The sequence below is a fragment of the Xyrauchen texanus genome, chromosome 9 (genome assembly GCF_025860055.1).
Source record: "Xyrauchen texanus isolate HMW12.3.18 chromosome 9, RBS_HiC_50CHRs, whole genome shotgun sequence".
NCBI lineage: Eukaryota > Metazoa > Chordata > Actinopteri > Cypriniformes > Catostomidae > Xyrauchen > Xyrauchen texanus.
Window position 1 is genome coordinate 47749419 of NC_068284.1, and position 14853 is coordinate 47764271.

General features: G+C 40.1%; 1 protein-coding gene across 1 annotated transcript in view; it reads left to right on the top strand.

Annotated features, from left to right (window-relative positions):
• The first annotated feature begins 1833 nt into the window (after positions 1–1833).
• LOC127649751 (hepatocyte nuclear factor 6-like) overlaps positions 1834–14853 on the top strand; it is a 51606-nt gene continuing 38586 nt past the window's right edge. The window contains exon 1 of the mRNA XM_052134976.1: positions 1834–2863. Coding sequence (XP_051990936.1) covers positions 1834–2863 — 1030 coding nt within the window. The remainder of the gene's footprint in view (positions 2864–14853) is intronic.

The following is a 14853-nucleotide window of genomic DNA, read 5'->3' on the forward strand; positions in this document are numbered from 1 at the left end:
TTACACCATTTGAACGATGCAATATTGTTTATTATTTTTTACACATACGGTTTTGCACGAGATTTGACATGTTTAAATAAGATACCTGAGCTTTTACCCCGGCCGGGATCGGCGGCTCGCCAAAGCTGCTCCTTCTCTTTCTCTGCACCAAAACTTTCTGATGCACGCGGCCTCCCTCACCCCGAGTCAAAAAACATCATTAATCAGTGTCAATCGATATATTGATCAGATTTATCAATGACCACCTCGAAGGAAATACATGCTTTTGGTGCCAGCACACCAGCACAGCTCAACACTGTCCACACGGACATCGTATTAGATATAAGCCTCATTTAATAAGTCACATGACATTATTATTATTATTATTATTTTACAAAACTGTCAGAAAATAATGTCTTAACACCCAACAGTGAGCTTTCCCCCATTCCTATATTTATTCTTTTCTTTCTTTTGTAGCCTACTTCATGAAATTGGGACAAAAGAAGACCCAGTTTTATATCAAATCTATTGGAAATAAAGATTTACGCATCAGTTTGTGCTGCCAGTCCTTTTATTTCTGTGTTCTTTTTTCTTTCATTGTTCTAAAGTGATTTAAATGGACAAGATATCTGTATTTAATTTGTCTTTATCATCACTTCACAGTGTGCATGAAATGTGCTTTATTAATCTGGCCTTGCCAAAAGAGAAAAGTAGAACAATAAAAACAGATTTAGGAAAGAGGGCATCATATTTGAGTTATTATTCTAATATATGTGGATCTTTCCAATTGTACTTAATTATCAAAATAATATTTCACAATATTATAATAAAAACAATATTATATATATATATATAGGCCTATTGTAGTGATAAACATGCGTTACCACAAGCTAAAGGGTTAATATACCATATATTTGTTAGAAATATATATATATATATATATTATTACCTATGATATATTTGGTGATAGATATGAATCCGTAGTTAATTATCAAAATTATTTCATATATTTAATAATAATATTAATGATAATTATTATTATATAGCAAACAATGTTCGCCGAAGGAGTAATGCTGTCTTGCATAGTTATAAATCAATAAGATAACCCATGCATATATTGCATACATATAATTTGAAGACATATTTAGTTATTTATATTATAATATTTTCGTAGTAACTTATCAAAATGAATGCATATATTTCATAATCATAATAATATATCAATATTAGCAAAAGGATTAGACTATTCAGGCGTATGTTTAAAGTTATCAATATGCCATATGTGCATAAATATTATTTAAAGACATAGACATTTATATAATTGTGTCTATTTTATAATAATATTATTAATAATACTAATAATAATATGAAAACAATATTCGTAGGCGCGTGCTATATAGGCCTATAGTGAAAACATCAACAACAACAACAACATATAAATCGATATGCTGTATATTTCTGTGGTATTTTCGGGGATTCGTTTAGCTGCACACACCAGTGCATGAGGTGAGACTTCAGCACCATGGCCAGCGCGCGTCACGTGCGTCAGATGCGCGCTCTCCTTCAAAGACGGATACGCGTCCAGACTCTCAGTAGAAGCGCTGTTGTCCAGCGAATGAGCCACACGCGCGCGCCGAGCCGTCTGTGTGAAAGAGTGAACAGCCGTGATTTAACACAGGACAAAGGCTTTCGCTCATCATGTTGGACTGACTGTAGACTCTTCCAAATCGATGGATTGGTTTTGAAATCGCTTTTTGAGAAAATAAGTCTTTTTTCTGGAGGTTTAAGCGCAGGAGTGTGTGTGTGTGTGTGTGTGAGAGAGAGGGCGGTGGGAGGCGATATTCACGTTCAACGATGGAACTCACAATGGAAAACATTGGAAACATGCACGGCGTGTCGCACTCGCAAGCGGGCGACTTAATGAATTCCTCGCACGGCAGACAAGCGTCGGCGTCGCACCGGAACTTGTTATCGCACGGGCGCTCGGCGATGGTATCCAGCATGGCTTCGATTCTGGAGGGCGCCGGTGAGTACCGGAGCGACCCCGGGCTGTCTGGTCACCTACATCCCGCCATGACCATGTGCGAGTCTGGCATGAGTCTGTCCAACACGTACACCACCCTCACGCCGCTCCAACACCTGCCACCGATCTCTGCGGTCTCCGACAAGTTCCAACATCCCCACCCGCACCCGCATCACCACGCCGCGCACCAGCGCCTCTCCTCCGGCAACGTCAGCGGCAGTTTTACGCTCATGCGGGACGACCGCGGCCTGGCCTCCATGGGCAACTTATACGGCCACTACCCCAAAGAGATGTCCGGGATGGGTCAGCCGCTCTCCCCGCTCTCCAACGGCCTCGGATCCCTGCACAATTCCCAACAAGCGCTGTCAGCGTACGGGCCGGGTGCGCACCTCCCCAACGACAAGATGCTCTCCCCGGGAGGCTTCGAGTCCCATGCGGTGATGCTGTCGCGGAGCGAGGAGCATCTCGCTCGGAGTTTAGGAGGCCACGGGCACGGCATGATCTCCAATCTGAACGGCATGCACCCTCACAGCCACCTGCACTCGCAGGCAAACGGGTCCATGCTGGGCGATCGTGAGAGGCACGGCGCCGGGCCCGGACAGAGCGGCGGCTCGGGGCAGGTGGAAGAGATCAACACCAAAGAGGTGGCCCAGAGGATCACGGCCGAGCTGAAGAGGTACAGCATACCTCAAGCCATTTTCGCCCAGAGGATCTTGTGTCGGTCCCAAGGAACACTATCTGACCTCCTGCGCAACCCGAAGCCCTGGAGTAAACTCAAGTCCGGCCGGGAGACATTCAGGAGGATGTGGAAGTGGTTACAAGAACCCGAATTTCAGAGGATGTCTGCGTTAAGGCTTGCAGGTAAGTCTCACATCTTTAAGGAGGAGCACATTTACTCTGGTGTGGAATACAAACACCAGAAAAGGCATTTGGAATCGCCATTAGTGGCATATTTATACCAGAGTATAATTAAATAAAAAGAAAAACTGACATATTCACAATGCAAATCTCAAATGAAACAATTAGATATTATTACATAAACTATCCGACGAATGCTCTGATGTTTGTGACGAGAGGTAAAAATGCACATTTTGTAAAACGAATAATAATCCAAACATTTCTGCAATGGCGTTTCTGTAACAGCGAATTGCGCTTTTTTTCGGGAACACAAAAAGAGGGCTTCTCCAGGTTAAGATCTAACATTAAATAATTGAGACTCCTCCCTTTTTTATCTTTAGAAAAAAGAAGAATCACAAATGTGTGTTCCAGTGAGACACTTATAATGGAAGTCAATGGGGTTTCATCTGTAGCCTAAACATTAAAATACTGTTCCAGAAGTACAGACACAAGACATAAACAATATGTGTGTAGATATGATTTTACTGTCATAAAATCACTTACTGACCACATCTGTGTTAAATTATAGACCACTTTGTTGCAATGATGACGTCACGCCATAAACCCGGACATCTCAGTAATACATTTACATTCAAAAAATACACAAGTGAAGAATTAATGTAAGTGCTTTTATACAATTTTAAGCTTCACATTTCTGCCTTTAACCCTCCAAAAATCGACCCCATTGACCTCCATTGACTGTGCCTCAATTTTGGCTTTTTTAAAGAAAAGGAGGGACAGTCCAAATGCATGCATTATTCCACACATATGCTGAACCCGGAATATTCCTTAAATAGTTCAATTCAAAACCAGATCGACCTAAAACACATTCATGGCTGAGATTGCACTTTAAAAACAGGGTTCTTTATGGACGCTACAAAAGGGTCGAATATTGATACAAGCCAAAAATCGGGTCTTCGGGTGCGATTTTGAGCCGCTTTCTTGAGAGTTGAGCATCACGTTGTTTTAATGTTTGCTGAAATGGTTCTTGGTGACGTGGATTACAGTTCTTTACACCTGCACTTCATATAAAACCCCGAAAAGTGTTCTGCAAATGCGACTACAAGTTACTATTAAGTTCCCTAATTCTGTGCGATTAAGGTCATTTTCTCTTCAGGGTGGCACCGTGGGTTTAAAGAGTGTGGATGTGTTGTGGACTGGATGACCATTAAACATTTAAGCAACGATTTGCTGTCAGAGGCTGATAAGGGGATAGAGCACCGACAGATGGGAGATCAGCGCGCGCGGGTTTTGTGTTTGGCCTCGTCCTGCGGGTGCATGTGATACCCCGCGAGTCTCTGTAGGGTTGGCCGGAGTGCGCGCGCGCGTTAGGGAGCGTGACCTCCGCCTGATCGATAGCTCAGATTTCCAGCGTCCCCTTTAAATGCTCGAGCCGACACTGAGCGCTGACCACACGGACGCGTCATTGTGCTCGCTGTGTTTTAACACCCTCATTGTGCTCTCAATGCATGCGCGTGTGACGCGGGCTGCTTTTGCATGTGTCCGATGCTTTTACGCATTCATTTAGACAAATATCTGAAAATAAATAAATACAAATAAAATAAAATAAAATAGAATCATCACCATATCTGTACACACATCAAATGCTAAAGTTAACCAGACCCTCAAAAATGATTTTCAGTAGTGCATCCCAATGGAGGACGATGGGGTGCATTCAGGTAAATTGAGGTCATTGTTTTAAGGTTATATCAGGGTTGATGCATCTGCACAGTCACTGCAACAGAATGCACAATATACAACATTCCCTACATAATGCTCAAGTGTCTTTAGTATATAACAATATATACTCTATATACAATGCAATACATATTTAATGTATATATAGTATATTATCGCCCTATAATAATGTCATCATAACTCTTTACACCTTGATAGATGTGTTACCCCCTTTTTAGATGATGATGGTAATGATACCATTTCTTCTTCCTTGAAGTAAGAACAATAAAATTATGCATTTCTTTGGGGATTTTATGCTATTTTGTTGTAACTTACATTTACCTTTTTTACCATTCATTTGCATATGCAAATAAGCTATTTAAAAAAAAGTTGAAACATGAGGAATATATGAGCTTGTGGCATAAATTGGAGCAGATTTGTGTGGTCTGGTGAATAAAATGTAAATATCATGAGTTGAACATCATGTGATGTCAGTAACAGACAGTAGATGACTGTACACACACACACACACACACACACACACACACACACACACACACACACACACACACACACACACTGTGCAGTCTGATGACTTATTATAAACTCATTTATATTTGATCACAACATATTTAGACATTATCAAACTATTATTTGTCAAAGTTTAACAGTTTAAAATGGATTTGAAGTGTCAGTTTTTATAGTGTATGTGATTCTGCTGCAGTCAAACCTGACCATGATGTTACAAACACAGAATAAACATTTTATACCAATCATTGATTTCAAACATACAAATCTAAAAACTCAAAGTAAATGTCAAATAATGTCAAGAAAATGAGCATCAAGAAACTGTTTTGTGTTCTGCATTGTGTGTGTGTGTGTGTGTTTATCATTAAGACTGATTTACTGGCTCTTTTTTAAATATAAAAAAGCTCTGTGTTATAGTCTCACCAGTTCACTGTGTGTGTGTAAGTGTGTGTGAATATGTGTGTAAGTGTGAGTGTGTGAGTATATGTGTGTGTAAGTGTGTGTGAATATGTGTGTAAGTGTGAGTATATGTGTTTGTAAGTGTGTTTGTGTGTGAGTGTGTAAATGTGTGTGTATGTGTGTGCAAGTGTGTGTGTGTGTGTGTTTGTGTGTGTAAGTGTTTGTGTAAGTGTGTGAGTGTGTTTGTGTATATGTGTGTATGTATATGTGTAAGTGTATATGTGAGAGTGTGTGTGTGTGTATATGTGTGTGTGTATGTGTAAGTGTGTTTGTGAGTGTGTATATGTGTGTGTAAGTGTGTTTGTGTGTGTGTGTAAGTGTGTGTGTGTATATGTGTGTAAGTGTGTTTGTGTGTGTGTGGGTAAGTGTGTTTGTGTGTATGTGTAAGTGTGTTTGTGTATATGTGAGCATGTGTGTTTGTTTGTGTATGTGTGTTTAAGTGTGTGTGTATGTGTAAGTGTGTGTGTTTGTGTAAGTGTGTGTGTGTGTGTGTATGTGTGTATGTGTGTGTGTGTGTGTAAGTGTGTGTGTGTGTGTATATGTGTGTGTAAGTGAGTGTGTTTGTGTATATGTGTGTATGTATATGTGTAAGTGTGTGTGTTTAAGTGTATATGTGAGTGTGTGTGTATGATGACATAGACTAGTGTCCCTTGATGTCAAGTGTTTAGAATCGTGCTGAATAGTGTTATATGTGATGTAAAGTGCTGAAAGTTTGTGTGTGTCGGTAAGTGTGTTTGTGGGTAGTGTGTGTTTGTGTATATGTGAGCTATAGTGTGTTTAGTTTAGTGTCATGTGTGTCTATGGAAGTGCTCGTAGTGATAGGTGTAACGTGTGTGTGTTTGTGTAAGTGTGTGTGTGTTTGTGTAAGTGTGCATGTGTGTGTGTGTGTTTGTGTAAGTGTGTATGTGTGTGTGTGTGTGTAAGTGTGTATGTGTGTGTGTGTGTGTGTGTGTGTTTTGCACTGAGGATGTTTTAGAGTCTCACCCTGTAATTTCTGTCAGTTTTTTGTGGCTGATTAATTGATTGTATTTGACAGATAAAAAACATTGCTTTGTTTTTTGGTCTTTCCTTTCAGTTTTCAATGGTTGGTCTATTTTGACTGTGAATATTAAAGGTGTCACTTATTTTTTATGACCACTTAGACTTATCGAATCAAATCACCAAGTCTTGTACCGCTCAGATAAAGGAAACCATTTTCATTAAATGAGAATCAAATATAATTTGACCGAATAACAGAGGAGGGTTAAAGCATGCAAATGGTAATGTGTTAACATCCCAAAATATCTGCAATGTATTCACACACCCTTCCAAAAATCTGCCTACGCAAAAAAAGAAAGAATATTGTGGAAAATGGGAAAATAATAACCAAAGGAAAGCATAAACAAAGGCATCCAGTGGTACGGTTACAGCCCTCTCTTTTCATCACACTGATATTCCACATTTATTACTATCTAATCAATAGAAATGCTCCTTTTAGCTTTTGGGGGTTGTGTGGCTTCGGGCCCCTGAGACAGTAAAAGAGCCTCTGTGTGGTTAGAGAGGGCAGCATTAGTGACCTGCGAGAGGACACATGTCCAATCTGTGTGCATTTGAATGTCTAATGGATCATTTGGCAACTGTGATTAATTGCTCCTCAGCACAATTAAGACATGCTCTCTCTCTCTCTCTCTCACACACACACACTCTCTGTGTCTCTCTCTCTCACACACACTCTCTGTGTGTCTCTCTCACACACTCTCTCTGTGTGTCTCTCTCACACACACACACTCTCTGTGTCTCTCTCTCACACACTCTCTGTGTGTCTCTCTCTCTCACACTCTCTCTCTGTGTGTCTCTCTCTCTCACACACACACACTCTCTGTGTCTCTCTCTCACACACTCTCTCTGTGTGTCTCTCTCTCACACACACACACTCTCTGTGTCTCTCTCACACACACACACACTCTCTGTGTCTCTCTCTCACACACTCTCTCTGTGTGTCTCTCTCTCACACACACACACTCTCTGTCTCTCTCTCTCTCACACACACACTCTCTGTGTCTCTCTCTCTCACACACACACTCTCTGTGTCTCTCTCTCACACACACACACACTCTCTGTGTGTCTCTCTCACACCCTCTCTCTGTGTGTCTCTCTCTCACTCTCTCTCTGTGTGTCTCTCTCTCACTCTCTCTCTGTGTGTCTCTCTCTCACTCTCTGTGTCTCTCTCTCACTCTCTCTGTGTGTCTCGCTCTCACTCTCTCACACACACACTCTCTCTCTCTCACTAACTCTCTCTTTCACTAACTCTCTCTATGTCTCTCTCTCTCACACACACTCTCTCTGTGTCTCTCTCTCTCTAGCTAACTCTCTCTCTCTCAGAGGTTATTCAGAGAGGTTATAACCCCCTGTGTGAGAAAAGTAGTAGACATGATGTTATAAAGACCAAAAGGGTTCTTGTGTGTTGATTATGGGTTTTGTAGTTCTTGTTGTGATTATATGTCAGGTGTTCCTGTGTTCTTTAACAGTTGTTCCCATTCATGGATGTAATGGTGCAAAGGCTACATAGATGTATAAACCTGAAGAAAATATTCTTACAAATATGTTTTTCATAATATCTGAAATTAATCTTTATTAAGCTAATGATTTCAGAATGAAATGGTAAAAAGGTCAAATTGTTTTTGCAGACCCCCTTGCACCCCCCAGGGGATCCCCGGACCTCAGTTTGAAAACCCCTGTTCTAGAGTTTCTCAATCAAGTTCAGCTCAATCGACAGTATTTGTGTCATAATGTTGATCACCACAAAAATATATTTAGTCTCGTCACTCGTTTTCTTTAATAAAAGCACAAATGTGTGTCACAGTGAGTCACTTCCAATGCAAGTCAATGGGGTTTCATCTGTAAACATTAAAATACTGTTTCTAAATTATAGACACAAGACATAAACAATATGTGTGTAAATATGATTTTACTGTCATTAAATCACTCACTGACCACATCTGTGTGACGCTATAGACAATTATACAACTTCGTTACCATGACGACGTAATGCCATAAACCTTAAAACCCAAAAATGATGATTTAAACAACTTTACAGCTACATGAGTTTGAACAGAATAATGAATGTAACTGCTATTATAAAATTATAAGCGTCACATTTCTGCCTTCAAACCCTCCAAAAATGTTCCCCATTGACCTGCATTATAAGTGTCCCACTGGAACACACATTTGTGCTTTATTAAAGAAAAGGAGGAACGAGTCGAAATGTACGTTTGTGGTAATCAACATTATGCCACTGATACTGTCGATTCAGATGAACTTGTATTAAACCCGGAATATTCCTTTAATGTCACATCTTTATACTCTTACTGTATCAACAATTAAGAGCTGATAACACAATGAAACATTTCTGAGAATGCTTTTAAAGGGACAGTACACCCAAACATTCTCTCATCATTTAATCACCCTCATGTCATCCCAGATGTGTGTGACTTTCTCTCTACCTTTAGAAGAATATTTCAGCTCTGTAGATCCTCATACAATACGAGTCAACAGGGTCCAAAAACGTTGAAGCTCAAAAAAGCACATAAATGCAGCATAAAAGTAATCCATAAGACTCCAGTGGTTTAATCCATGTCTTCAGAAGTGATATGATAGATGTGGGTGAGAAACAAATGTATTTAAATCAGTATCAAAGTGTATTTTGTGTTAATATGTATGAGGCTTAGAATAAAATATTAGAAACATGTCAGATAATAAGAGGGAATTCAGAATGAAGGCATTTTTGCCCCATACGTTTAGCATTTTGGGGGGATTTGGTCACATTCAGAGGCATTTTTAGCATTAATTTCTGATCCCGGTGTTCACTCACTCAGCGCCTTAATTGATAATTAAAATATACTGTATATTAAATTCCAAGAGAACACAAATTTTGACCTAATGTTTAATTTAAATGCTATTTATCTATCTAGACATGGGCTAAATATGTCAGAAAAAGAAGCAACTGAGAGATTCACTTTTAATTTACCATTTGTGTGCCAATGAAGTCAGTACCTAACATGTCAATCATGTGTTAAATGGATTTCACGGTCAAAAAAAATACAATTCTGTCATTATTTACTCACCCTCATGTTGTTCCGGACCTGTTTAGTAGAATGTCCAAGCTGCTATTTTCCATACAGTGAAAGTAGACTGCAATTCGTGTGATTATCCAATCAGCCAATCGTGTGGCAGCAGTGTAATGTATAAAGTCATGCAGATACGGGTCAGGAGCCATAGTTAATATTCACATCAACCATCAGAATGGTGAAAAACCCCACTGCATGATTGTTGATGCCAGACGGGCTGGTTTGAGTATTTCTGTAACTACTAAAAATATATAAAATATACAACAAAATTACATTTTCGAGTAATATTTAACAATACAACATCAAATAAATAATAGGTTTGGTTTTATTTATTTAATGTTGTAAAATTGCCCAATTCAATCTGATAGAATTTTGTTATGACATTTCAATTCATAAATCGTTAAAATAGGCAGAATTATATATTTTTATATGTGTATATATATATATATATATATATATATATATATATATATATATATATATATATATATGCATTAATTTGAGAATATTGGTTGCAAAATACTAAATGCAAATTAAGTATAAAAGCATTTCATTCATGCCAGTGATTCCTACTGAATTCTGCTTTTATATCAGGGGAATATTTTAAAATGTTTTTTTTTGCCGCATTAAAATATTACAAAAAACCGATAACAGATGTATATCTTTAAATACCCGCTGTCATATGAACAACAGTTGTAATGACTGATTTAAAGATGCTGTAAGTGATTTTAGCCGTTCAACATCCACTAGACTGAGCTGTTTTATTAGCCACGCCCCCAATTTCCAAAACTCCACACACCAAACAGACCAAATGAGCTTTATTGAGAACGATATTGAGCAGTTCTATTTTCATGGAAATATGTGCCAATAAATGTCCTACTCCCTGACAGATATGAATCAAATAATCAGTCTTTGTGACAAAACTAGCCAAAAAATGTTTTAATAAGTAAATGTAAAAAGCAGAAAAAAATCATTGATGCTTTCGAGCTGTCAATCATTTTGCTCGTTCTCATAGTATTGCAGTTGTAGCACAATATTGAGTCATAATGCCATTTTTTTGCCATGTTGTTCATAACAGTTGCCAGTTGAGGGTGCTATTGTGCTGCTGTTGTTTTTAACAACCAATTCTAATCCATTAAATGGACTACTTGCACTGAGCCTCATGACGTACTTCTGCTTTGAAATTGTGCGGCCTGCTAGTTTCCGGTTAAATGTGTTTACATGCGCTGTAGTTGCCGAAAGTGTTCGAAAATGTATTTTGAAGTATAGGAGAAATATTCTGAACATTACTGTGTATAGCTTTTTTTGTAACGCCCAATTCCCAATGCGCTCCAAGTCCTCATGGTGGCGTAGTGACTCGCCTCAATCCGGGTGGTGGAGGACGAATCTCAGTTGTCTCCGCGTCTTGAGACCGTCAATCCGCGCATCTTATCACGTGACTTGTTGAGTGCGTTACCGTGGAGACGTAGCGGGTGTGGAGGCTTCACGCTATTCTCCGCGGCATCCACACACAACTCACCACACGCCCCACTGAGAGCGAGAACCACATTATAGTGACCATGAGGAGGTTACCCCGTGTGACTCTACCCTCCCTAGCAACCGGGCCAATTTGGTTGCTTAGGAGACCTGGCTGGACTCACTCACCACACGCCCCACTGAGAGCGAGAACCACATTATAGTGACCACGAGGAGGTTACCCCATGTGACTCTAACCTCCCTAGCAACCGGACCAATTTGGTTGCTAAGGAGACTTGACTGGAGTCACTCAGCACACCCTGGATTCAAACTCACGACTCCAGGTGTGATACTGAGATACCCAGAACCCCCGTGTACAGCTTTTTCAAAATTCAGTGGATGATCGATTCCCGATCTGAGAAAACAATGGCTGGTATTATGAAGGTAAATCAGTAGTACAACACGAGAGCTTGCATATTCGGATTTGAGAACTTGTGCAATACACATTTGTACTAGTAAGTTGAAATTTACGCTCACAGCACCGATGTGAAAATGTGTAGTTGAAAGTTGAATGTTGCAATCGGCACTCACAGACAATAACTCAAAGCTTGTGTTCTGAATGCACAATTGCAGACAAGGAGTCACAAATGTGTCAAATGACATTCACATAAATACAACTGCAGAAACAAACATTCACTTTTGTACTTTAACTCATTTTCGCACGTACAACCTCTCAAATCAGGCACTGCAACTTTAAATCTTCCCGCCTTGACTTTTGCAACTAGTTTCGCAAATAACCTGTGGCAAAATTCTCTTGTGCAAAATCCTGATGCGAGAGAGTAAGAACAGTGTTTGGTGGGGTAGTGTGCAATGAAGTCTTTTATTGGTTGATGGCTAGCCAATGAAATGGGATGTTTTTGACACGCGTGATGACATCATTCCTGCCTCCTGATTGATGTGAGTTATTTCTTCTCTCCTTTTTATTTCCTTGACTTTTTGTGTACAAGTGATGTATATTATTTTGCTACACATATGCAAGTCTGCACTGATACTCCTTTATTGCACTTTGTCAGTGTAATCTTGTTTTTTTTCTTCAATTAAAAAAAAGAAGAAGAAATAAATAATAATAATAATAAAAATGTTCGTAAGGGTCAAGAAGAGCCGGTCACGATGGCGGGATCTAACAATCCATGGGTACGTACATGGATTGGTGGTGGCGTAGTGGGCTAAAGCACATAACTGGTAATCAGAAGGTTGCTGGTTTGATCCCCACAGTCACCACCATTGTGTCCTTGAGTAAGACACTTAATCCAGGTTGCTCCGGGGGGATTGTCCCTGTAATAAGTGCACTGTAAGTCGCCTTGGATAAAAGCGTCTGCCAAATGCATAAGTGTAAATGGGTACGTTTTTGAACACTTAATTGAATAGTTTTACTAAAAGTTTAGTTAAACTCCCAGATTTCTCAATACAAGTCCTTCACTGACATACTAACGTATGTTATTGATGAAGACCACTTTCCACTCGACAATGCAAAGTAACCGGTATACAAGTATTGGTAGTTGTCCATTAGTGTGATGTCTAAATAACCAACATTCATTATACTTTTAGCTGAAGAAAGTTCACTAATGATGATCAATAATTAACAAGTCAAGGTGACCAGGACCCAAAAGCGAGGCGGTCTTTTATCATCACACTGAATGAGGTTTATTTTAAGATAATGACCGGCTGATAGAGGCAACTTTCAGCTAATTGTATAATTGAGACGTCACGTTAGTGCCAGAAATATGATTTATTGATTTAATCAACTGACAGCCCTAAAAAAAAGAAATAATGTGCATTCCCATGAATAAATCTCTGCGCTAGGTGCGCTGAACCAGAGATTATTAAGGAGAGATGGGCCACTTCTATTCAAACGAATGGGAGAAACGGGAACGCCCAATGGCAGCAAACCAAGTGGTCAGGAATTGGTTGGCTAGCAGTTACCTATTAGCCTCTGCTGGTAGATACTGGAACTACAAATCCTGTTAACAAAATGGTAAATGGTTTGCACTTATATAGCACCTTTTTAACCTTAGCGGTATTCAAAGTGCTTTAAACTGCGCCTCATTCACACATTCATACACCAATGACGGCAGAGCTGCTATGTAAGGTGCTAGCCTGCCATTGGGAGCAACTTGGGGTTCAGTGTCTTACCCAAGGACACTTCGGCATGTGGAGTCATGTGGGCCGGGAATCGAACCGCCAACCATGCGATTAGCGGCCAACCCGCTCTACAACCTGAGCCACAGCAGCCTTCGTACATTCATGACTGGAAATAGCCTCCCGAGAGCGTTCCGAAGATGACCGACAGTGGACTCTGGTCAAAAACGTTGGTTGAACGCTGTAACCGGAAACACCTGAGCCGCACTATTTAAAATGTGGAAGCAGTTGTGCAAGTTGTCCATAAACCTCATTTGGAATGCAGGGATCTGGAACGGGGGCGTGGCTAATCCAACAGCTCAGCTTGTAGGAATTCTAGAATGGCTAAAATCGCTTAAAGCACCTTTAATTGCTTCACTTTGAATCGGACACAGGGCTGGACTTTTAATCTGGCATAGCGGGAATTTTCCAGGTGGGCCGACGAACTTTGGGGCCATTGGGAGAACCGAGCGGGCCGGTGGGTCGGCCGCAAAACGGGCTGAATAGACCGCGATAAGCTAAAATGAGCCGCCGGGTTACGCAGAATGGACCACAGAACGGCGTTGTGATACCCCACCCCCGCTCAACAACTTTTGGGACAGTTACTATGTACAATTCCGGGCCGATTTCTCTTCCCAGTCCAGCCCTGATCGGACTTGCTATTGGTTAAGTACTGTAAATGAGTCCCATGTTAGTTCGTGAATGTCACGCTAATTCAAACTGATACCTCATGAGTTGTTTGGAGTGATTCATTTAAAGAACTGCCTCATAAAAGTCATTTGTTTGTGAATCAAAACCGTCCCCGTATGATAAAGAGGTGAGATGGTATTTTATACGCTAAAGTGTCGGCTCATAAAACTGGTATTACGAGTGCAAACATATCGATGCGCTGAAGGCTTCAGTAAATCCATCTCGAGCTGTGAAAGCAGCACTTCAGTATAAGCCCCTAAGAGAGCTTCTTTCAGACACTAAGAGGCTGTTTTAGTGAAATGTGAGGATTGTCCTGTTAAGCTCTGCGCTCATGTAAAGTGTCCGAGAGAGACTGCAGGAGATTCTGAAAGACACTTGTGAGTAATCCACGGAAAACTGAACTGAGACATCCTTCAATTCACATCTTTAACCCTCCTATTGTATTACAAATGGCACCTCCATCATTTTTGACCAGAAGGGTCAGATGCGTTACCCCCTTTTTAGATGATGATGGTAATGATACCATTTCTTCTTCCTTGAAGTAAGAACAATAAATTTATGCATTTCTTTGGGGATTTTATGCTATTTTGATTTTATTTGCATGTAAATTTCTACATTTGGATATTGAAGTGTCAGTTTTTATAGTTTATGTCATTCTTCTGCAGTCAAACCTTACCATGATGTTACAAAGAGAAAACACAGTAAGTGTGTAAGTGTGTTTGTGTGTGAGTGTGTGTTTGTGTGTGTAAGTGTGTTTGTGTGTGATCGTGTGTGTGTGTGTGTGTGTGTGTGTGTGTGTGAGTAAGTGTGTTTGTGTGTAAGTGTGTGTTTGTGTGAGTGTGTGTTCATGTGTGTGTTTGT